At 35.4% G+C, this 24,300-nt stretch overlaps 5 protein-coding genes across 9 annotated transcripts in view; all 5 read right to left on the minus strand.

Moving 5' to 3' along the window:
• Window positions 1-670, minus strand: part of LOC102589901 (F-box/FBD/LRR-repeat protein At1g13570-like) — a 4,773-nt gene extending 4,103 nt beyond the window's left edge. The window contains exon 1 of one of the 2 annotated variants that reach the window (XM_006352360.2): window positions 449-670. The gene's annotated coding sequence lies outside the window, so the exon portion shown is untranslated. Of the gene's footprint in view, window positions 1-201; window positions 325-448 lie in introns of those variants that run through there. The other variant, XM_006352361.2, reaches the window with a different exon arrangement.
• Window positions 671-1,389: 719 nt separating this feature from the next.
• LOC102591918 (F-box/FBD/LRR-repeat protein At1g13570-like) lies at window positions 1,390-8,830 on the minus strand. Of its 4 annotated transcripts, none has more exons than XM_015310936.1 (9): window positions 8,750-8,830; window positions 8,487-8,654; window positions 7,004-8,406; window positions 6,745-6,909; window positions 6,500-6,661; window positions 4,407-4,456; window positions 2,241-3,071; window positions 1,982-2,146; window positions 1,390-1,868 (listed from the first exon to the last, which is right to left on the minus strand). In XM_015310936.1, the coding sequence occupies exons 5-9, from the start codon at window positions 6,558-6,560 to the stop codon at window positions 1,548-1,550; spliced, it is 1,428 nt and encodes a 475-aa protein (XP_015166422.1). In that variant the 5' UTR covers window positions 6,561-6,661; window positions 6,745-6,909; window positions 7,004-8,406; window positions 8,487-8,654; window positions 8,750-8,830; the 3' UTR covers window positions 1,390-1,547. The 4 variants fall into 4 exon arrangements, with proteins under 4 accessions (XP_015166422.1, XP_015166425.1, XP_015166424.1 ...); XM_015310939.1 differs by having other exon boundaries at window positions 6,429-6,661; XM_015310938.1 differs by lacking the exon at window positions 8,487-8,654 and having other exon boundaries at window positions 7,004-7,109.
• Window positions 8,831-11,505: 2,675 nt separating this feature from the next.
• Window positions 11,506-15,253, minus strand: LOC102591022 (F-box/FBD/LRR-repeat protein At1g13570-like). Its single transcript, XM_006352363.2, has 4 exons — window positions 15,062-15,253; window positions 12,432-13,268; window positions 12,172-12,336; window positions 11,506-12,086 (listed from the first exon to the last, which is right to left on the minus strand). Exons 2-4 carry the CDS (start codon window positions 13,245-13,247, stop codon window positions 11,745-11,747), a joined length of 1,323 nt encoding a protein of 440 aa, XP_006352425.1. The 5' UTR covers window positions 13,248-13,268; window positions 15,062-15,253; the 3' UTR covers window positions 11,506-11,744.
• Window positions 15,254-15,908: 655 nt separating this feature from the next.
• On the minus strand, window positions 15,909-19,204 carry LOC102590667 (F-box/FBD/LRR-repeat protein At1g13570-like). Its single transcript, XM_006352362.2, has 4 exons — window positions 19,050-19,204; window positions 16,713-17,549; window positions 16,454-16,618; window positions 15,909-16,368 (listed from the first exon to the last, which is right to left on the minus strand). The coding sequence occupies exons 2-4, from the start codon at window positions 17,526-17,528 to the stop codon at window positions 16,036-16,038; spliced, it is 1,314 nt and encodes a 437-aa protein (XP_006352424.1). The 5' UTR covers window positions 17,529-17,549; window positions 19,050-19,204; the 3' UTR covers window positions 15,909-16,035.
• A 954-nt stretch (window positions 19,205-20,158) lies between these two features.
• On the minus strand, window positions 20,159-24,268 carry LOC102592811 (F-box/FBD/LRR-repeat protein At1g13570-like). Its single transcript, XM_006352369.2, has 4 exons — window positions 24,189-24,268; window positions 20,989-21,840; window positions 20,728-20,892; window positions 20,159-20,621 (listed from the first exon to the last, which is right to left on the minus strand). Exons 2-4 carry the CDS (start codon window positions 21,814-21,816, stop codon window positions 20,340-20,342), a joined length of 1,275 nt encoding a protein of 424 aa, XP_006352431.1. The 5' UTR covers window positions 21,817-21,840; window positions 24,189-24,268; the 3' UTR covers window positions 20,159-20,339.
• Window positions 24,269-24,300: the final 32 nt, after the last annotated feature.

Consider the following 24,300-nt stretch of genomic DNA (forward strand, 5'->3'; position numbering starts at 1 on the left):
CGACCCCCACCCCCACCAACCATTACTAACAATAAACCAACGTTAGTAGAATTATCAAGTCAGATAACAGAGTGTAAACAATCTATCACTATGGATTTCAAGATTTCAACATACTTAAAGCAACCCCATCAATACCAAAAGTATTTCAGAGACAGACCCTGAGTAAAAAAAACAATGAAAGCTGAACATTTCCCATCATACCTAATTTTATTGACTCAGCTGAATCTGAACCTTCAAAGAACACTTTTTTATGTAACTTTTATTGATTTAATGAACACATACAGACACCCAAAAAGGAAACCAACAACTAAAAACAGAATCTTGAAACAGAAGAAGATAGATATATACACTTAGTTTCAGAGACTGTAAGTTCATCCAAAAGGGAAAGAAAATGATCAAAACACAGAGAAATAACCAAAAAATAATGGAAGAAAGATTTAAAGCTAACCAAGGAAGAAGATTATTGATGATGGAATCTGCCTTTTTTCTCTTTGGACATTTTTCAAACACCTTATGCCTCTACTTCTGAGTTCTGTGAAATGTTTCAGTTCTAGCTAGGGTAAATGAAAACCTCAAAATTAGCTTTTTTTTTTACCTAAGGTAATTTAGTCTCATAATTCAGTTCTAGCCACATAAGTGTTTTTAATTATTTTCAATTGTAATTTTGAACCTTTTTAATTTCTAAAGTACATAGTACAAATTAAGGTATTTGCTATTAGATATGTACACGATTTATCATTTCGTAAAAACATATTTAAAGCATTTAACAATAATTTAGGTAAATTTAGAGGCAATTTGAACTACCAAATATAAAAGTATATAGCGGAATATCTATCACCTCTCACCAATAATAAGTTATCACACCAAAACTACGATAGATGGGAAGAATCACATAGTGTTTTTTGTCTCCGCCTGAGTTTTGAACCTGAGACCTCAGAGTTCTCAACAACTTCTTTAACAACTAGGCCACTAGCAATTTAATGTATACATTAAAGAATTAACCGATGCGACATTTCCCATTTGAAGCCTCGATGGAGGACAAAATGTAGAAAATGAGATTGAGATAGTTCAAAAATACGAAGAGGAAATACACGAATGCTTCCAGTTTGGAGATATAGGAGACTGGCTATAGATGAAAGTTAAGGGATTTATGTGTAAGTCACACACATTGGGCTAAATATACCACCAGTGTCAATTTATGTGCAAGTCACACTGACAAGAGGAGTTCCTCGGATGATAAGCATCCTCCACCTCAAACCCTAAGGAATTCAAGCATCCTCCACCTCCAATCCTACAGTTGTGGATTGGAGTCACCAAAGAGAGAAAAGGTGGGAGCTCCTGGGGACGGGTTAAAAAAAATCGATAACTCAAACATGTGGAGACAGAAAATGTAAAAAAATCCTTAAACATGTAATGACAATGTTGTTGCAAAACAAATTAATCAAAACATCCATCTAGCAATGCTCATGTTCTGGAACAGACATTAGGACAAGGCAAAATACAGCAGTTATATACTGCTACATTGACGTTTGTTTCTCTTTTTGATTTTAACACCAAGCCAAAGAACGTGATCTTATCCAATCCACGTAGAGAACTTCTGCTTTAGGTGATGCACGCGAATAATTTGATACCTCAGCGAATACTTTTAGTCTTGTGTCAAGAGAATCATCATCTAGAAGACGTCGATCAATTAGCATTCTCTCCAACACCGGGGAATTGGCTAACAAAAGCTTGATAAGCTGCATCTCAGATGTTCTTCCAACAAAGGCGTATAGCCTAATTTCCCTGAGGTGACTAAATGTCACGTCTGACAGACCTTTGAGTTCATCGGATTCTTTAGTACCACTATCTTCATCTTCATGGTAAACCTAGGAAAGATAAAAAGAAGACATTTCTCAGATTATTGAGGATCTAAAAAGTACGAAAAAACACCACTAAATAAGAAAGAAGCGAAGGGAAGGGAAGAATCAGCACTACTAACATCAATTTCGAGATATTCCAAGTATGGGAAACTTCTAATCAAGCTAATAGACAATGAGAGCTCATATGCATCTACCAGCGCAAGTTCAAGCAGGTCAAACCGTTTGACACAGTTAAGATCAAAAGGAAGCCTTGCTGGTGCTTCGTATTCCCCTTGAGCAAATGCCTAGGAAAAAATTAGCAAAATTCAAGATTAGTCAGCCCAAAAGAAACTCCATCCGCTAAAGTACATAACAATGAAGTCATGAAACAACATTTACCCAGACACAAGCGATATTCAAGCTGAGGTACTCAATAGCAGAACAAGAGTTGAAAACCTTTGCAAAATCAATATCCTTTTCCATTATCTGGTAACCAGCCAGAGATACTTCTACCAGGAGAGGGACATTCTTTAGGCAGATAGAACTTATATTGCCTGTGAAATCAAACGAACTCAGCATGGGTGCATCAATTTCAATTGTGTTTAAAAGTTTTGGGATATCCAGAATCAACTGCTCAAGCAACGGGCAATGAGATATAATACTCTCCAGCAATTCAGAAGAAATTGTTACTTCACACAGTTCGAGGCTAATTAACTTATCAAATCCTTCAAAGGCCGATGGATGATGTATTGAGCAATTACGAAGACTTAGATACCTCAGTTGCGAACATGTGAAAACTGACGTGGGCAATTTGCTATCCTCTGGAAGGTGAAGAACAAGACGTTGAATATTATTCCTCAAGACGATATATATGAAGCTGCCAATGTCAGGGCAGCTTTCTAGATTATCAACTTCAAGGGTAAAGTCAGTCAGGGGTCCTTCATGAAGGGTTAAAATCTGGGAGATAATCTCTGTAAACTTATATGTAGGGTTCAGTAAATCGTTTTCCGTTCTCCAAAGAGACCAATCTAGTGTCAACTTTGTAAGTCGACACCAGTGATACCTCCATCTTTTAGATAAGATGCTTGTCCTCACAGCTTCTTCACAAGGCAACCGCATCAGAATGATATCGATTACATTGTTAGGAAGGTCAGTGAGGATGTCAGGAGTTAAACTTTGACAACGGTTTCTTTCATTAGGAGGCATCATATACCAATAATCACCAAGAACCTGTAAGAAAAAATAAGCAACAATACAAAGTAAGGGATCTCCAAATTATCTGGACAGAACTGCTATTCACATTGTCAAATCAACATAAGAACGAAAGGAACACTTCAAACAATAATAACCAAGAACCTGTAGTAACTAAAGTCTAAACAATAATACAAAGGGATCTCCAAACTATCTCAATAGAGCCGCTATTCACAATGCCAAATCAACATAGGAAATAAAGGTGCATTCTTGTTGAAATCAGTCAACTATCTCCACGTAATATCTATGTTATACAGATATTCTAATTTTCCTTGAGCTATATAGTACGATTAACAACATGGGTATGTATTATGTGCCAACAAGCAAATCAATGTAATATAAATTAGTATCCATTATCCATTCTTACAACAAGAACACCTTCCACCAATATAACAATTACTACTCCTCAGTCACAAACAAGCCAAGGTCGGCTATATGAGTCTTCACTGACCATATTTCTCCATTTAAATCCATCTTATGTCATCATTATACCAAATAAAAAAATAAAATAAAAAGATACTCAGTAATAAACATTACAAGTTCTCGATATTTTTACTAACTCATAAACCTATGACAATTTACAACCATTCACCCTTGGTGTCTAATTTTCTGCTTGATTTTGAGTCTCTCCAAGATGGCGATGAGAACAAGAAGAAGCACACAAGCAAAACAATGGAGAAAGAGGCAGACACTAAAATTACAAAAAAGTTACTTTTTCCTAATTCCAGACATAATTTAGCAAGTTCATCACTGCAAATGCAAAAAAAAATTAGTTTCATTTCAAATCTATAAGAGATCTTTATATTTATAACAACATACAAAGTACAGTCCCACAATCTTTATATTTATATGTAAGGAAGAAAAAACCAGATCTTTTGCAGGGTTATGTTGAACCATTTCCTCAACAATTACATAGAAGAATGTATGTGACAAAGAATATTAAGAAATTATACTTAAAACACAAGTTCAAACGTAAACACACATAGAGAGGAGACTAAAGATCCCCAATTTTCGGTCCCCAAATTCCACAGCACATAGAAACACATAGACACACGTTGAGCGGGAAAGAATTAGCCTCAATTTTCTAAAGAAGAAAACAAGGGAATGCTAAAAAGAAAGAAACCCTAGAGCCATGGGTCTCAGGTTCAAATCCCAGCATAGGCAAAAAAAACCATCTGTCCTAGCATCCCGTGAAATTAGCCAAGGTGTGCAAAACGGCGAACGTGACCCGAACACCACGATCATAATAAAAAACTAAAGAACCTGTATAAATTCAGCTACCATAACAGCAATTAAAGTAGATTTGATGCTTACCAACACTCGGGGTTGATCTGAAATACCCTTGTCCTTTTTGTGTGCTTCAGCTGTTGAAGGAAAAGAGGAATTGAGACAGTGAGGGGTTTTATTTAGATGAAGGGGAAAGAGACAAGTGAAAATAGCGTGTATTATGTGTGGGGTGCGGGTGGGAGTGGGGGTGGGGGTGAGGTATTTCTATGTCCGGCCTATTGGCACACACTTTATGGACGCTTTATTCTGTGTCCACTTATGAAACGCCAAACCAGCACAATAGGCATTGCGATGCGACGAGCTTTACTTGGAGAAATAGAAGAAACATGTATCACACGTGTAAAATCTGAGGAAGTCCCACATGAATATTCTACCATATCGGACATTCCTATCTACTTCATCTGCCATTGGTAAAGTAGTCCATATTTTGATAGAATAATTACAATGTGACTATACTTGTTTTATTTTTATTTTAAAATTAAGGATAATGAATTACAAGTTGACTATTCTATGTATAACAAAGAGGTGAGCCTTCCTCTTCACATTTTTTTCTTAGAGGCAGATAAGTATTTTCCCCTGGTTGTGCTTTGATCACTTAGACAGCTAGTTAAGTTGTACACTAAGAAGTGGTTTCGCATTGATCTCTTTTGGTGATTAACAGAAGTAATATAATTTCCAAATCATTAATGTAATGACAATATCATTACAGAACAATCTAAATATATACTATTTCTATCTGCTCAAATAAACAAAAGAACGGAATGATCACTTATAACAAGAATCACCAAGAACCTGTAGAAAATAAATAACAATACGAAGAAGGGAATCTTCAAGCTATCTTGGACAGAACAGTTATTCACATTGTCAAATCAACACAAGACGACATAAAGGTGCATTCTAGCTAATTGCAATTAGATCAGTCAGATTCTATTTTGTGCTAACTAAAAACTATCCTCATTCCTTTGTGTTTCTAAGTATATAAACACAAAACCATAAAATCTGAACTTCAACGGAAACTCAACTACTAACTTATACCACAAAAACAGTAAAAGATCACACAAAAGCAACAACATACAATTCAGATTTTGAGAGGAACACAAGGGGCAACTTTAGGAAGAAGAAGTGAGAGATGTGAAGCCTGCCAATCCCAATATTAAGCATTAAATAGCTAAAATTGATCATTATATTTTCAAGAACTCTTGGTAAAGGTATTAGGAAATAAATGTTCAAGGGTAAAATAGGAAAAAAGATTGTTTCTTGAAAATAAATTTTTCCATAACTAAGATTCAAACCCGAGATACTCAACCATTCCACCACAATGCATGTTGATCACTATAAGTTTGTCGGTAAATGGAAAATCTTTCATTTCTTTCCCTACTCGTCATAAAAATAGGAAGACTAGCAAAAATATCTTCTTTTTTTCTTTTTAAAAACAAAATTTATCTTGGAAACATCATCACTTACATTTATTATCCAAAATTTAGGATTTTGAAATCAACAAAAACTTTAATCAATATCACTTACTAATAAGTTTAATTGACTGCTGTTGCCAGGTAGTATTTACCAATCATGATTAGTCGGACCAATAGATACCAGATCGATGGTTATAACAAAAAAATTAATGATTCATTTCCTTATTTTCTTGCATTGTTAGTGAATTGGGATACTTTAAACTTTCAGAAACAAGAAATTAAGGGATTCAAGAGGGTAAAAACTTGCCCTCAATTTAATGCATCTATTAGTTTGATATAAACATCCAGACCATGTAAATTTTTACCGATAACAGGGTGTATCTTCCATAACAAAATCAAGAGCAGGCACTAAAAGTAATTATCCTTAAACATGTATGACATTGTTATTACAGAACAAACTGATCAAAACATCCATCCAACAATGCTTACGGCAAGGTAAAACACAGAGTTATATACCTACTATATCAATGTTTGAGTCTCTCTTTTAAATTTTTTAACTTCTAACCAAAAGGTCGTGATCTGATTAATCAATGTAAACTACTACTGCTTTAGGTGATGCACACAAAAATTTTGATACCTCAGCAAATATATCAACCTCGTGTCAAGAGGTTCATCATCTAGAACACATGTATCAATTAGCATTCTCACCAACACCGGGGACATGGCTAACAAAAGCTTGATCAGTTGCATCGTGGTTCCTCCAAAGCATTCCAGCTTAACTTCCCTGAGGTGATTTAATGTCACATCTGAGAAACGTCCGAGTTCAAGGCATTCTAGAATACAACCATCCTCTTCATCTCCACAGTGAACCTAAGAAAGATTACAAGAGGATCTACAAAGTACGAAAAATAATCAACAAATAAGAAAGAAAGAGAAGAGTCAGCATTAAGAACCTTAATTTCGAGATATTCCAAGTATGGGAAACTTATTATCAAGCAAAGAGAAAAAGAGAGATCATATGACTCCACCAGGATAGTTTCAGGCAGGTAAAATCGTTTGACACTGTTAAGATCAAAGGGAAGCCTTGTTGGTGCTTCATATCCTTCTTCAGCAAATAACTAGGAAAATTTTAAACAAATTCGAGATCAGTTAGCCCAAAAGAAGTTCGATCTGCTATAGTGCATAACAATGAAGTCATGAAGCAACATTTACCCAGATATTAAGGAATTTGAAGAGGAGGTGCTCGAGAGAAGAACAAGACTCGAAAACCTTTGCGAAATCAATATCATCTCCCCTCATATCGTAACCTGCCAGAATACTTTTACCAGAAGAGGGACATTCTTTAGGCAGATAGCTTATATTGCCAGTGAAATCAAACAATCTCAGCATGGGGGAATCAATTTCAATAATGTTTAGAATTTTTGGGATATCCAGCATCAACTGCTCATGCAACGGGCAATGAGATATTAAAATTTCCAGCAATTCAGAAGAAACTGTGACTCTTCATAGTTCAAGGCTAATTAACTTATCAAAACCTTGAAAAGCCGATGGATGATGTATTGAGCAATTATGAAGGTTTAGACACCTCAGCTGCAAACACGTGAAAAGTGAAGAAGGCAATTTTGTATATCTTTCTAAATGGAAGGTGAAGAACGAGATCTTGTAGGCCACATATGAAGTTGTCAATCTCATAGGTTCTATAACAAACTCCTAATCATAGTTTCTGCAGCTCTTTGCTAATCATGGGTTAGTTAAACAATAAATGGTTGAAACCAGTGGCGGATCCACAATTTTCATTAAGGGGGTTCGGAAAAAAAAAGAGTAGTGACTAAGACTCAATCTTGGAACCTCAAGGTAAGTTTTGAACCCCTCAACCACTAAACCAACCTATAATCTTATATTTAGGAGGTTCAAAATCAATATTTAGACATAAAAATTCTTAAAAATACCCTAAATATACCACATAATTTTTTGCCGAGGAGGTTCGGGTGAAACCCCACGGCAACCTCTAGTTCTGCCCCTGGTTGAAACAATAGTTCAAGCAGGCAAGAGCTTCCAAACACAAAGCTAATTATATGCACCAGCCTCAATAAGCCATCACAGTGTCAATTCATGTGTAATACGTATTCAGTAACTCATTCATGCGCAAGCAGTAAATGTAAAAATCCTTAAAACATGTAGGGACAATGTTATTACAGAACAAACTAATCAAAACATACATCTAACAATGCTCATGTTCCCAAGCAAAATATACTGTTATACATCAGCCTTTGTTTCTCTCATTTCAATTTCAACTTCTAAGCCAAAAATTGATCTACTTAAAAATCTTTGTAGACTACTTCTGCTTTAGGTGATGCCCGCAAAAAAATTGAGACCTCGGCAAATATTTTTGATCTTGTGTCAAGAGGTTTATCATGTAGATAACGTGTATCAATTAGTATTCTCAGCAACACAGGGGTCTTGGCTAATAAAAGCTTGATGAGTTGCATCTCAGGTGTGGTTCCTACAAAGCATGCCAACTTAACTTCCCTGAGGTGATTAAATGTCACGTTTGAGAAATGTTCGAGTTTAAAGCATTCTAGAATACTATCATCCTCTTCATCCTCACAGTCAGCCTAAGAAAGATAAGAAGAAGTCAACTCTCATATTATTGAGGATTAAGAATTATGCAAAGAATGAAAGCACTAAGAAGAACCTTAATTTCGAGATACTCTAAATATGGGAAGCTTCTTATCAAGCAAAGAGCATATGAGAGCTCATATGATGGTTCAATCAGCACAATATCAGGCAAGTAAAATCGCTTGACACTGTTAAGATCAAAGGGAAGCCTTGTTGGTACTTCAAATCCTTCTTCAGCAAAGAACTAAGAAAATATTACCAAAATTCAAGATTAAGTAAGCCTAAAAGAAATTACATCTGCTAAAGTGCATAACAATGAAGTCATCAAGCAGAATTTACCCCGGAATTGAAGAGGTTAAAGAGGAGGTACTCGAGAGCAGAACAAGACTCGAAAACCTTTGCAAAATCAAGATCCTCTGCCTTAATATAGTCACACTCCAAAGATGCTTTTACCAGACAAGGGACATTCTTTAGGCATATAGAACTTATATTGCCTGAGAAATTGAACGAACTCAACATGGGGGCATTAATTTCAACTGTGTTCGAATTTTCTGCGATATCCAGTACCAACTGCTCAAGCAACGGGCAATGAGATATTAAACTTTCCAGCACTTCAGAAGAAATTGTGACTCCACATAGTTCCAGGCTAATTAACTTATTGAATCCTTGAAAGGCTGATGGATGATGTATAGAGCAATTATGAAGATTGAGATGCCTCAACTGCGAACATGTGAAAAGTGCAGAAGGCAATTTGTACATCTTCCCAAGTGGAAGGTGAAGTACAAGATGTTGAATGTCATTTCTCGAGAGGAAACATATGAAGTTGTCGATCTCAGGACAACTTTCTAGATGAGCAACATTGAGGGTAAACTTAGTAATGGGTCCTTCATGAAGTGTCAAAAGCTGGTAGATGATCTTTGTAAATTTAACTGTAGGGTTCAGTATATCCTTTTTTGTTTTCCAAAGAAATTCATCAAGCTTCAACTCTGTAAGTCTACACCAGTGATACCTCCATTTTTTTGATAGGATACTTGTTTTCACAGCATCTTTACACGGCAAATGCATCAGAATGACATCGGATATATTATCAGGAAGGTAGCTAAGAACGTCAGGAAGTAAACTTCGACAATGCTTTCTGCCTTTAGGAGGCATCATATATCAAAAATCACCAAGAACCTGTAGAAAATAAGCAATAATACAAAGTAAGGATCTCCAAATAATGTGGATGGAATTTCTATACACATTTTCCGATCAACATAAGAACGAAAAGAACACTTACATTACTCATCACTAAAATTCTGTAGTGATAAACAATAATACGAAGTAAGGACTCTCAAACTATCTGGATAGTACATCTATTCACATGGTCAAACTAACATAACAAATTAAGGTGCATTCTTGTTGAAATCAGTCAACTATCTCCTTTTAATACCTATGTTGCAATTTGCCTTGAGATACCCATATTGAACGGCAGGATATTAGCTTGGGTATTTCGTGCAGATTCTTCAAGAAACACCAAAAATCAGAAGGAAAAATACACTTGACATACCCAGACTGAGTATGTACCAGTAAGGAAATCCATGTAACATAGCTTAATATCCATTACTTGCATTCTCACAGAATGAACACCTTCCATTAAGGGTGTGTTTGGTATGTAGTTTCCAATTTTCTCCTGTTAAGTTGGTCAAAAGTTTGGAAAACATTTTCTCTAGTGAAACATAAAATTGAGGAAAATGACTTCCCTAGTGAAAGTAGGGAAAACAACTTTTATAAGTGTCAATCCACACTAATTGTCTAATACTCACCTTCCAGCACACCCCACCCCTACCCCAGGGGCGGACCCACCCTTGGGTAAGGGGTGTAGTCGGAAAATTACATTGTATATAGAGGTCAAATTTTGGTTTAATAAACATATATACAAGTATTGACACAAGTTAAAAGTTTAATATAGTGGTTAAGGTGCTTCGAAAATTCCTGAGGTCGTATCTTCAAAGTTCAAACCCTACTAGTCTCATAATTATATTTTTTACTACAACCATTGACACCTCTTAATGATAATCCTAGATCTGCTACTGCCTACCCCTAACCCCAACTCCCCCTTCCCCCCATACCAACCCAATGGTGTTTCTCTAGATAATATACACACGTTTTTGGAACAATATTTTCTGCTTATTTACTTAATAACACATAATAGGAAAGAACCCCACTTACCATTGTACTAAAAACACACCCTAAGAGTTAGCCTCCATAGAAACCAGAATCACACTATCTCAGCAAGAATTTGTACCTTCAAGAAACACTAAGATTCTTGGGACAAACGTAAATATCTTCTTATGCTTTGACAAAAAACTATGTAAAGGAAGTAACTTTAATTGATTTAACAACAGATACACATACCCAAATGGAAAGAAATGATAAAAACACAGAAAAAATATAATGGAAGAAGATTTAAAGGTTACATGCAACAATATAGTTGATGATGGAATGCGCCATTTTTTCTCTTTGGCCTTTTGTCAAACACCTTATGCCCCTACTTCTCTTCGGCCAAAATTTATACTAATTTATATTTTTTTTGGCTATTTGTATTCGAATTATTATTACTTTTTATTTCTTTTATGTGAACTATTAGCAATTCCCAAAAATTACTTCCCAATTATATTAGTTAGGGGTATTATGGTAGATATAAGCACTTCATTTATTATTTTCTTAAACGAACGGTGAAGTTCATTGTGGACAAAAGTAAACAAAATAAGTATTAGATCTAAGCAAATGAAAAATCTTTTTGTATTGGATCACATTTAACGTGTGTATTTGCATTGGGGCGACAAAAATTGGATTCACATTGAAAAAAAATCCCTACATTGTGGGCAAAATGTTCACTAATACTTTAACCTGAAACTCTTGATTACCACTCCATTAAAGTAATTTAAATTTGAGCACTTGATTAAGTACCTAAACGTATGATAGAGTATTCATACAACACTTTCAGCTCAAATTATGGAAAAACATATATGTGTATTCCCAAGTGCTTATAACGTAGATAAATGCAATCAATCAAATAAAAAATCAACATACTACGACCCCACAACATGACATAACTCGAACCTTGCCTAAATTACATTTAAGCACTTAATCAAGTACCTGAACGTATGATAAAGTATTCATACTACACTTTTGGCTCAAATTGTGGGGAAAAAAGTATGTCTATGTTCTCAAGTGCTTATTACTTAGATAAATGCAATTGATAAGTAGAGAATCAACACATTGGAACCCCACCACATAACATTGAAATAAACACTGTTATATTACTACATCAGCGTTTGTTTCTCTCTTTTCAATATTTTAACTCGTAAGACAAAGATCTGCTTAAATCTATGTAGACAACTTCTGCTTTAGGTGATGCACGCGAAAAATTTGATATCTCTGCGAAAATTTGTAATCTTGTGTCGAGATGTTCAAGATCAAGATACTGTCGATCAATTAGCATTCTCTCCAACACTGGGGACTCGGCTAACAAAAACTTGATAAGCAGCAACTCAGACGTTGTTCCTGATACGTAGCCTAGCTTAACTTCCTTGAGGTGATTAAATGTCACGTCCCATAAATGTTTGAGCTCAAGGGGTTCTGGAATAGGTTCATCATCTTCATCTTCATAGTCAAATCCATATTCATGAATCTAAGAAAGATAACGAGAAGTCAACTCATAGATTAATGAGGAAAGAAAGAAAGAAAGAAATTAGAAGAGCCGAAGTACTAAGAACCTTTATTTCGAGATATTCTAAATACGGGAAACTTCTTATCAAGCAAAGAGCATATGAGAGCTTATATGATTCCACCAGCATAATGTCAGGCAGGTAAAATCGTTTGACACTGTTAAGATTAAACGGAAGTCTTGTTGGTGCTTCATATCCTGCTCCAGCAGAGAACTAGGAAACAATTACCGAAAATCAAGATTAAGTCAGCCCAAATGAAATTTCATCCACTAAAGTGCATAATAATGAAGTCATCAAGCAATATTTACCTCGGAACCAAGGGAGAAAAAGAGGAGGTGCTCGAGAGCAGGACAACACTCGAAAAGCTTTGCAAAATCAAGATCCTCTGCTTTAATATAGTCACCATACAACAATACTTTTACCAGACGAGGGACATTCTTTAGGCAGACACAACTTATATTGCCTGAGAGATCGAACAATCTCAACATGGGGGCATTAATTTCAATTGTGTCTGACTTGTCTGCGATATCCAGCTCCAACTCCTCAAGCAACGGGCAATGAGATATTAAACTTTCCAGCAACTCAGAAGAAATATTGACTTCACATAATTTCAGGCTAATTAACTTATCAAATCCTTGAAAGGCTGATAGATGCTGTATTGAGCAAAAACAAAGACTTAGATGCCTCAGCTGCGAACATGAGAAAAGTGAAGAAGGCAATCTGTATTCCTTTCTAAGTGAAAGGTTAAGTACAAGATGTTGAATGTTATTCCTCGAGAGGAAATATATGAAGCTGTCGATCTCGGGACAACTTGCTAGATGAACAACAAAGAGGGTAAACTTAGTAATGGGTCCTTCATGAAGGCTCAAAAGCTGGTACATGATCTTTGTAAATTTAACTGTAGGGTTCAGAAAATCCTTTTCTGTTTTCCAAAGAGATTCATCAATCTTCAACTCTGTAAGTCTACACCAGTGATACCTCCATTTCTTTGATAAGATGCTTGTCCTCACAGCGTCTTCAGAAGGCAAATGCATCAGAATGATATCGATTACGTTATCAGGAAGGTAACTAAGGGCATCGGGAAGTACACTTCGACGATGCTTTATTGCCTTAGGAGGCATCATATAACAATGATCACCAAGAAGCTGTAGAAAGTAAGCAATAATATGAAGTAAGGTATCTCCATGTGGACATAACAACTATTCACATTAGCTGGACAGACGGCTATTCACAATGCCAAATCAACATAGGAAATAAAAATTTGTTAATCTTAACCATAAATACCCATATGGTATGATAACAGTGTCAACATTTACCAATAAATAAATCCATGTATATCTCTTGATATCCATTAATGGCATTCTTAACATGAACACCTTTCATCAATACTTCATAATTATATTGGTGGATTAACAACAACTACTGCGCCTCAATCCCAAATAAGCCAGGATTGGGTATATGAATCCTCACTGACCATGTTTCTACCTTTAAACTCACCTCATGCCATCATTATGCCAAAAAAAAAAAAAAAAAGTAAAAAATAATGGTAGTGATCAAAAGCACACTTGACTATCACTTATTCGCGAGTTTTACACCTCAACTATTAGGTGTTCCCTTTTCCTACCTTAACTATTACCATTAATGTATTAAAACACACCTAGTTGTGTAGATGGTGATAGTTCAAGCAGGAAATGGGAACAACTGATAGTTGGCTTAAACATCTTTGAGATGTGTTTTAAGACATAGATAGTGGAAGTCCATGTAGAAAAAGGGAACAACCAATAGTTGGGGTGTGAAACTTGCGAAAAAGTTATAGTTTAGGTGTGTGTTTTACCATTAACTCTAAAAAGCAATATTACAAGTTCTCTGGCACATAAATCTATGATAATGTACAATGATTCACCCTTGATGCTCATTTTTTTCTTGATTTCGAGTTTATGTGAGATGACGATGAGAATGAGAAGAGGTGCACTGGGAACACGACAGAGAAAGAGAGTTACTTTATACAGTACACGCCAGAAAACTGAAGACCCTCAATTTTCACTCCCAAGTTCGACACGACATAGAAACAGATATACACAGTGAGTGGAAAAGAATTAGCCTCAATTTTCTGAAGAAGAAAACAAGGGGAAGGCTAAAAGACTCCTATAACAGTAAAGAAAAAGAGTGAATAGGTTAAAAATATCTTAAACTATCACCATTTTGCGAGTACCAAACCAGAATTATTCGTCCCTCACAGAACCCTATGAACTATCATGATTTCATATTAAAATACCCCGGGAGTAATATGACATGCTACACGAACACCACACTCCAAAGAGTTCTAAGTCGCAGTAGACGTGGAAAAGATATTGAGTGAACATGTTAAATTAACCTTCCCTATGCCAACTTGCACTAAACTCCACTATGCCACCATGTACCTGCTACCTCCCATCAGCACACGTATCTCACTACTACACCCCCCACCTGACTCTGCTGGAATTTGAACCATCCAAAAAACAATATTTTTACAAGATTTTTCGGACAAACATAAATAGTTTCTTATGCTTTGAAACCAAAAACTACATAAAGGAAGTAACTTTTATTGACTTAACAAACACATACAAATACCAAAAGGAAACCAACAACTAAACCAAGAGCGTATCTATATGCTAATTATAGGACACATAAATCCATGGTCTCTTCATAAAACTAAATGGTGCACTTGGTTGAAAATGTTGAGTTATTTACCTAGACAAGTTGGGATCAGTCCATGCTTAATACATTTTCTTCTTTTTTACTAGTGTACCCATGTTCTAAAAATCATAAATTCGCCTCCAAGTCTTAAACACAGAGTATTGAAACATAAGAAGATACATACACTTATTTCAGAGATTGTAAGTTCATCAAAAGAGGGAAATGATAACCAAATTATAGTGGAAAAAGATTTAAAGCTTACCAAGGAATCAGCCCTTTTTCTCTTTGGACTTTTGTCAAACACCTTATGCCCTATTTGTAAATTTCAAATGTTTTATCCTAATTTAGGGCATGGGGCTTGGGAGGGAGAGAGGGAGTTGGGGAAGTACTTTATATATTCACAAAGAAAGTGATTTTATACTTTTTAACATTAAAACACGAGTGTCGGGTTGGAGTCATGGATATAATAACGGTGGAAAGAAAACGGTAAAACGAAAAAGAAAACATTTTAATTTAAAACTTCTCAAATAGTGTGTTAGGTGAATAGAGATCAAGTAAAATGAAATAGGCTGAAGTAGAAGTAAGTAGGGGTATATTTGGATCTATTTAATTGTTTTGAAGGGTATATTTGTACTTTTTTATTTCTAAAAGAGTGAAAAGGTCAAAAACACAACCAAAATTATTTTGATATTTTTATTTTTCTATCTGAATTATTACCAATTATTTACCAAAACGCACTTCAACATCATTGTTCTCTTTTCCTACCAGAAATATTCACATGAGAGGCGACTATACTCGGATTTGTGTTGACAAATTTCACATTTCAGGTGAAATGGCCAACGAAGACACTTCATACCTAAAGCTTAAATCCAATACCTTTGATTATCAATCCATTAAACTTGTTAGTAAATTGCATTTAAACACTTAAACTATATTATGTTTTAATTGAGTACCTAATAAACCCATGATTATTCATACTATACTTTCAACTTAACTTTGGGGGAGGGGATTGGGGGATATGCTTGTGTTCTCAAGTGCCCATTACGTAGATACACTAACCACTTAAAAGATGTCACCTAATTATACACATTAATCTCAATAAGCCAAAGAAACCAAAAAAAACATCCTCTTCATTACCTTCAAGTTGTGCCATATATGCAATTGATCAAGTAGAGAAATAAACAAGTGTGTCATACTACTACATCACGTTTGTTTCTCTTTTCAGACTTCTAACTTCTAAGCCAAAGATCCGCCTAAATCTATGTAGACAACTTCTGCTTTAGGTGATGACCGCGAAAAATTTGATATATCTGCGAATATTTGTAATCTTGTGTCGAGCTGTTCATGATCAAGATACTGTCGATCGATTAGCATTCTCTCCAACACTGGGGACTCGGCTAACAAAAATTTGATAAGCAGCAACTCAGACGTTGTTCCTGTTAAGCAGCCTAGCTTAACTTCCTTGAGGTGATTAAATGTCACATCCGATAAATGTTTGAGCTCAAGGGGTTCTGGAATAGGTTCATCCTCATCATCTTCATCTTCATAGTCATATCCATATTCATGAACCTAAGAAAGATAACAAGAAGTTAACTCATATATTATTGAGGAAAGAAAGAAAGAAAGAAATTAGAAGAGCCGAAGTACTAAGAACCTGTATTTCGAGATATTCTAAATATGGGAAACTTCTTATCAAGCAAAGAGCATATGAGAGCTTATATGATTCCACCAGCATAATGTCAGGCAGGGTAAATCGTTTGACGCTGTTAAGATTAAACGGAAGTCTTGTTGGTGCTTCATATCCTGCTCCAGCAGAGAACTAGGAAACAATTACCGAAAATCAAGATTAAGTCAGCCCAAATGAAATTTCATCCACTAAAGTTATAATAATGAAGTCATCAAGCAATATTTACCCCGGAATCAAGGGAGAAAAAGAGGAGGTGCTCGAGAGCAGGACAACACTCGAAAAGCTTTGCAAAATCAAGATCCTCTGCTTTAATATAGTCACCATAGAGCAATACTTTTACCAGACGAGGGACATTCTTTAGGCAGACAGAACTTATATTGCCTGAGAGATCGAACGACCTCAACATGGGGGCATTAATTTCAATTGTGTCTGACTTGTTTGCGATATCCAGCTCCAACTCCTCAAGCAACGGGCAATGAGATATTAAACTTTCCAGTAACTCAGAAGAAATATTGACTTCACATAAATTCAAGCTAATTAACTTATCAAATCCTTGAAAGGCTGATGGATGTTGTATTGAGCAATAACAAAGACTTAGATGCCTCAGCTGCGAACATGCGAAAAGTAAGGAAGGCAATTTGTATTCCTTTCTAAGTGGAAGGTGAAGAGCAAGATGTTGAATGTCATTCCTCGAGAGGAAATATATGAAGTTGTCAATCTCAGGACAGCTTGCTAGATGAACAACATCAAGGGTAAACCTAGTGATGGGTCCTTCATGAAGGCTCAAAAACTGGTACATAATCTTTCTAAATTTTATTGTAGGGTTCAGTAAATCCTTCTTTGTTATCCAAAGAGATTCATCAAGCTCCAACTTTGTAAGTCGACACCAGTGATACCTCCATTTCTTTGATAAGATGCTTGTTCTCACAGCATCTTTAGAAGGCAAACACATCAGAATGACATCAATTATATTATCAGGGAGGTAGCTAAGGGCATCGGGAACTAGACTTCGACGAAGCTTTCTTGCCTTAGGAGGCATCATATAACAATGATCACTGAGAAGCTGTAGAAAATAAGCAATAGTATGAAATAAGGTCTCTCCAACTAATCTGGACATAACAACTATACATATAGTCAAATCAACATAAGAACGAAAGGAACACTCCCAACAATAATCACCAAGAACATGTAGTAACTGGACAATAACACGAAGTAAGGAATCTCTAATCAATCTAGACAGAGCGGCTATAAGCAATGCCAAATCAACATAGGAAATATTTTTGTATTCAAATCTTCTATTCAAACTGTAATAGGTTATGTTGAACCATTTGATCATTTCCTTAACAATTACAAAGAAGAATGTAAGTGAAAAACAATATTTAGAAATTATACACACAAAGAGAAAACTAAAGACCCCCAATTTTCACTCCTCAAGTTCGACACGACATAGAAACACATATACACACAGTGAGTGGAAAAGAATTAGCCTCAATTTTCTGAAGAAGAAAACAAGGGGAAAGCTAAAGGACTTAGGTTAAAAATATCTTAAACTATCACCATTTCGCAAGTGTCAAATCAAAATTATTCATCCCTCACAGAACCCTATGAACTACCACAATTACATATTAAAATACCCCTGGAGGAATATGACATATTAAAAATATCTTAAACTATCACCATTTCGCAAGTTTCAAACCAAAATTATTCATCCCTCACAGAACCCTATGAACTACCACAATTTACATATTAAAATAACCCCTGGGAAGGAATATGACATATTAAAATATCTTAAACTATCACCATTTCGCAAGTTTCAAACCAAAATTATTCATCCCTCACAGAACCCCTATGAACTACCACAATTACATATTAAAATACCCCTGGAGGAATATGACATGCTACATGAACATCACACTCCAAAGAGTTCTAAGTCGCAGTACACGTGGGGAAAAAATCGAGTAAGCAGGTTAAAACCTTCCCTATGCCAACTTGCACGAAACTCAACTATGCTACTACGTACCTGCTACCTCTCACCAATAAATATATCTGGTATCTCTACCGTCAGCCTTAAGCAGATACGAAGAAATCACCTATAATATTTTCTGACACCACTGGAATCTGAACCATCCAAAAAACACTATCTTTGTAAGATTTTTGGGACAAACTTAAATAGCTTCTTATGCTTTGAAACTAAAAACTACAAAAAGGAAGTGACTTTTATCAACTTAAAGAACATACACACACACCCAAAAGGAAACCAACAACTAAGAGTCCAGGGGTGAATTTATATGCTAATTACCAGGCACGTAAACCCATGGTCTCTTCGTAAAAAACTAAATGGTACACTTGATTGAAAATGTTGAGTTATTTACCTAGATGAGTCGGGATCAATTTCCGCTTAATACATTTTCTTCATTTTCATTGGTGTATTTATATTCTAACAATCCTAAATTCGCCCAATACACTTATTTTCAGAGATTGTAAGTTCATCGAAAAAACGAAACGAAATGATAAAAATACAGAAAAATAACCAAATTATAGTGGAAAAGGATTTAAAGCTTACCAAGGAAGAAGAATTGCCTTTTTCTCTTCGGAATTTTGTCAAACACCTTATGCCGAATTTGTAAATTTTTAAGAGTTTTATCCTAATCTAGGGCATGGGGTTTGGAGAGAGAGAGAAATTAGGAAAATACATAATAGTATATTACCGGGTCGGATTTGAGTTTCGGGTATAAGTGAAATACGAATACTAAATATCGGGTGGGAGAAAAACAAGGTAGAATGAAAAGGTACTTTTGAATTATTCGTGGTGAGATCATATATTAGTCAAGTTAGTAAATATGAAATTGTGTCTATTTTACTCTTGTTATGAAATCGTACTATTAATACGGTATCATAGATGACTAATAATTAATAGAGGAGATATAGTAAAATTATCATTTTACTTGTTATTTCTCAAGGGATATGTTACGTCAAACATGGACAAGTAATAATGGACGGAGGGAATAGTAAGATTCATGTATTAGGTTAGTTGGTACTTTCTCCATTCTAAAATAATTTGTATTTTAAGATTTCAAGAAAGAACTGATCTACTAACATGGTTGTGGTGCAGTGATGGGACTGATTCACCTTAACATGGTTGGACTGTCACCCCCAAATGGACCCTAGAGTGCGCAATCCGGAGTTAGTCAGGGCTTCGGACACCCCAAATGGACCCTAGAGTGCGCAATTCGGAGTTAGCTGAGGCTTCGGACGAAGCGTGTAAAAAAAGAAGGAGAAAGAATTGATTGTACTCTTCCAAAATAACCCTTGTTTTAATACATGATGTTTTACATCATTAAAGAATCATTTCTTTCTCCAAGGCATTTAATTAGGGGTAAATTAGTAAAAACACTCCTTATTTTCTAAGAATGATTAGTTTTTTTAAGGGATATACCTAACTCCTAAGGTACAAACATTACTTATTTTAAAACGAGGAGAATATTTTATTAACTTATATAAATAATATAAATTGAATTGACCAGACAGTGAATCAACACACTGCAAACCACAACAGCAAAAAATGAAACAAAGAAAGATTCAACTAATTTGAACTGCTCGCAAGCCCCGTAAGTTGGGAGCAGCCATAACATAAGGCTATTACTTTCGCACGAATCTATCACTCCAAAAATCAATCATGAAACAGACACTAAATGTAAAAATTCCTTAACATGTAATGACTAATGTTATTACAAACAAACTAATCAAAACATTCATCCAGAAATGCTCATGTTCTTAACAGATATTCACTGTCTGTGTATCTTATTACAGAAACTCGGGTTTAGGTGATGCACTCACTATACAACGACAAAGATCATGATTTATGGACTACTTGTGCTTTAGGCGCTGCACGCCAAAATTTTGATACCTCAGTGAATGCACCTGGTCTTGATACAATAGTATCATCTGGAATCCATGTATCGATTAGCATTCTAACCAATCCCGGGGACTTGGCTAACAAAAGCTTGAGAAGTTGCATCTCAGGCGGTGTTCCTTCAAAGCGTTCTACCTTAATTTCCCTGAGGTGATTTAATGTCAAATCTGTGAAATGTTCGAGTTCAAGGGATTCTACAATACCATCATCTCCAAAGCCAACCTAAGAAAGATAACAATAAGTCACTTCTCAGATTACTCAGGATCTAACAAGTATGAAAAATAACTAGAAGATTAGAAAGAAGGAAAAGAGTCAAAGCACTAAGAACCTGTATTTCGAGATATTCTAAATATGGGAAGCTTCTTATACAGCAAAGAACATGTGAGAGGTCATACGACTCCTCCAGAAAAAGAAAACGTAGGTAAAGATATTTGACACAGTTAACATCAAAGGGAAGCCTCGTAGCTACTTCGTCATCATCTTCAGGCTGTATCTATGGAAAAAATAATACCAAAATTCAAGATGAGTCAGCCCAAAAGAAATTCCATATGTTAAAGCTCTAAAAATGAAGTAATGAAAGATTATCTACCTCAGAACCATTGAAGTGCAAGAAGAGTCTCTCGAGAGAAGTACACGACTCGAAAAACATTGCAAAAAAGAAATTATCTGCCTCCATAGAAGAACCCTGATATAAGCTCAGAGATACTTCTGCCAGAAGCGGTACATTCATTAGACAGATAAAAGTTATATTGCCTGTGAAATCAAAAGATCTCAGCTTGGGGGCATTAATTTCTATTACATCTGAAAGTGAATCTTCCGAGATTTCCAGCTCCAACTTATCAAGCAATGGGCATTGAGATATTAAACTTCCGAGCAATTCAGGAGAGATAGTGACATCACATAGTTTCAGGCTAATTAACTTATCAAATCCTTGAAAGTCCGATGGAGGATGTATTACGCAATTATGAAGAGTTAGATGACTCAGCAGCGAAAATGTGAAAAGTGAAGAAGGCAAGTTGTACATTTTACCCCATGGAAGCTCAAGAACAAGTTGTTGAATATCATTCCTAGACAGAAAATGTATGAAGTTGTCAATATTAGGACAGCTTTTCAGAACAGCAATGTCGAGGCTAAACTTAGTAATTGGTCCTTCATGAAGAGACAAAATCTGGTAGATAATCTTCGTAAATTTGACTGTAGGGTATAGCTTATCCATTTTTGTTTCCCAAAGATGTGAATCAAGAGTCAACTCTGTAATTCTACACCAGTGATACCTCCATTTCTTTGATAAGATGCTTGTCCTCACAGCTTCTTTACAAGGCAAACGCATCAGAATAACATCGATCACGTTATCAGGAAGGTCGCTAAGGAAGTCGGGAGGTAACTTTCGACAATGCTTTCTTCCCTTAGGAGGCATCACGTAACACTTAACACCAAAAACCTGTAGAAAATAAGCAATAATACAAAGTAAGGAATCTAATCAACACAAGAACAGAAGGATCACTTATAACAATAATCACCAAAAACCCATAGAAAATAAACAACAATACAAAGTAAGGAATCTACAAACTATCTAGACAGAACAACTATTCACATTGTCAAATCAACATAAGACGTAAAGATGCATTCTAGTTGAAAATAAAACAGTCAACATCTCTTTTTTTTTTCTTTTCACAGATTATGAGGAACTTTTATTATAATACCAGCATAAAGGAAATGGTGAGCAAAAGTTACAACCAAAATGTGCAAACATCACAAGTTGTGTAATGATCTAAGAAAGTCAACAATGGTGTTACTATCATTTACATCAAAGGGAGCAATGTTGCACCAAAGGCTAAACGAAAATACACTCCCTCCGTCCCAATTTAAGTGTCTTACTTTTGTTTTTGTTCTATCCCAAAAAGAGTGTCCATTTCTATATTTAGTGAGTTGACAGTTCAAATATCCTACATGACAAGTTTATAACCACAAGATTCAAAAGACATTTTAGTACGTTAGACACATTAAGTCTCTCTTTATTTTTTAAACCCCGTGCCTAGTCAAACTAAGACATGGGAACGGAGGGAGTACAATTGTTCTTGATATTAAGTATTGCATCTGTGAACTATCTCCTCTTGATATCTATGTTATTTGGATATATAATTTTCCTTGAGATACCCATGTCAAACGGGTATGATACCGAGCATGAATATTTCTTGCCGATTATTCAAAATCTATGAAAAAAACTTAGACATACCCATACGGGATAATTCCACACACCCCTACTATACATATAACAGAGCTTAATATCCATTAATATCATTCTTACAGCAAGAACACCTTCCATCAATACTTAACAAAATACATTTGTGGGTCTAAAGGGATAAAATCAAAAGAACAGAAAACCGAATCATATTTTTTGGCATACCCCAAGTGGAAATGCTTGTTGCTACAGAGGCTTGCCATTTCATGACATGGAAGCTGATATTCCTTATACGGTTTCACTCAATTGCCAACAGAAACACATGGACAGACAGACAGTAATTCAGCTTTCGTATAAAGAAACTCTTGAAATAGAAAAGTCACTTGTTAGGTTTCATGCATTGGAAGACATGAAGTTTTAGATAGGAGATCAATAAGAGTATTGGGCTCTATTGGAGAACGAAAAATTGCATCACGACTCTTCTGGTCCATTATACCTAACTATTCAACAGTGGCAAGGACTTCCCAAAGCATTTGACAGAAACGTTAAACTATTATCCAACTATAGGGAGACCATATTGTTGTCAAGTAAAGTGAGCAATTTTATCGACCATAGCCAAGCGATTAGAGTGCTTGCGGAGAACCTTGGACTTAATTATGATGATTATGGTTGGGGTCGAAATCCACACAAAGAAGAGAATGACATTGAAGTAGCACATGATAGCGAAGAGGATGATTAGCATGTAGAATTATGATGTGATGCCTTGGAGCTATTATGGTGTTTCTTTAAATTTCCCTACTCGTTATGAATAAAATTTGTAGCCTTTTGCAAATTATCATCCTAAACTCTTAAGAACATTCTCAGAAAATCCAACAGCTACCAACTCTCCTAAAACCAACTATTTGATTCATTATCTTTGATAGACTTTGATAAGTTAAACACTAACAAAATGTCTTCAGTAGATTCAGGGTTTTTAAAAGCTTACATTCAATTTCAGGTAACACTATGCTCTCAATACACCTAAATATGCGATTTTTGGAAGTAAAAAAAAACAAGCAGATGAAGAGGACTCAACAAGCATTCGTCTGAGATAAGTACAAAAACTCATAAATCATGACTACATTCAGGTTCAGAAGATTCAAGGCATTTTTCAACAACTATGTGCTTACTAAAACTATCCTCATTGCGTCGTGTTTCTAAGTAGAAACTAAAAAACCAAAACATCAAAATTCAAAACCACAATGTGAATTTGACATCACTAACTTACTTTTCTTTTTAATTTGTTTCAAAAAGAATGTTTCTTTCACTCTTCCCTTCGAACTGTCAACATTTGCCACAGGATTGAAGAGCATTTTGCTACATTTTTAACATATTTAATTTAGTACCACAAGATTTAAAAAGTTTTATTTACTTTCTTAAACTACGTGTCAACTCAAAATAAGACGAACAAATTGATACAGAGGGAGGAATAGGCAAAAGCAACCAACAAGCAAATGAGATTTTGAGAAGAACAAAAGGGGCAAACTTTCATCTGAAATTCGATATATATATTGTCTTCATTACTCAAAAATAATGAAGAATATCAATTGATTAGTTAATGACTTTACCTCAAGCCTCGAAATCGAAGTTCTGGCCGGCGGCGACAATGGCGAATTTCGTCGGAATATAAATTTATGTTACAAGACAGTAAGCACAAAAAATAAGAAGTGAGCACAAAAC

Source organism: Solanum tuberosum, unplaced genomic scaffold, assembly GCF_000226075.1.
Source record: "Solanum tuberosum cultivar DM 1-3 516 R44 unplaced genomic scaffold, SolTub_3.0 scf00148, whole genome shotgun sequence".
NCBI classification, from domain to species: domain Eukaryota; kingdom Viridiplantae; phylum Streptophyta; class Magnoliopsida; order Solanales; family Solanaceae; genus Solanum; species Solanum tuberosum.

Coding starts and splice junctions, on each gene's coding strand:
- LOC102591918 (XM_015310938.1), bottom strand. CDS start 6,560: ATGCTTTGGAGGAACCACGATGCAACTGATCAAGCTTTTGTTAGCCAT. Junction 4,457..6,499: donor TAGCCATGTCCCCGGTGTTG/GTGAGAATGCTA, acceptor TTCCTTCAACAG/CTGAAGCACACAAAAAGGAC. Junction 3,072..4,406: donor CAGATCAACCCCGAGTGTTG/GTAAGCATCAAA, acceptor TTTTTCTTACAG/GTTCTTGGTGATTATTGGTA.
- LOC102591022 (XM_006352363.2), bottom strand. CDS start 13,247: ATGATGCCTCCTAAGGCAATAAAGCATCGTCGAAGTGTACTTCCCGAT. Junction 12,337..12,431: donor TTTTCTCCCTTGGTTCCGAG/GTAAATATTGCT, acceptor ATTGTTTCCTAG/TTCTCTGCTGGAGCAGGATA. Junction 12,087..12,171: donor TAGAATATCTCGAAATAAAG/GTTCTTAGTACT, acceptor TATCTTTCTTAG/ATTCATGAATATGGATTTGA.
- LOC102590667 (XM_006352362.2), bottom strand. CDS start 17,528: ATGATGCCTCCTAAGGCAAGAAAGCTTCGTCGAAGTCTAGTTCCCGAT. Junction 16,619..16,712: donor TTTTCTCCCTTGATTCCGGG/GTAAATATTGCT, acceptor ATTGTTTCCTAG/TTCTCTGCTGGAGCAGGATA. Junction 16,369..16,453: donor TAGAATATCTCGAAATACAG/GTTCTTAGTACT, acceptor TATCTTTCTTAG/GTTCATGAATATGGATATGA.
- LOC102592811 (XM_006352369.2), bottom strand. CDS start 21,816: ATGCCTCCTAAGGGAAGAAAGCATTGTCGAAAGTTACCTCCCGACTTC. Junction 20,893..20,988: donor TGCACTTCAATGGTTCTGAG/GTAGATAATCTT, acceptor TTTTTTCCATAG/ATACAGCCTGAAGATGATGA. Junction 20,622..20,727: donor TAGAATATCTCGAAATACAG/GTTCTTAGTGCT, acceptor TATCTTTCTTAG/GTTGGCTTTGGAGATGATGG.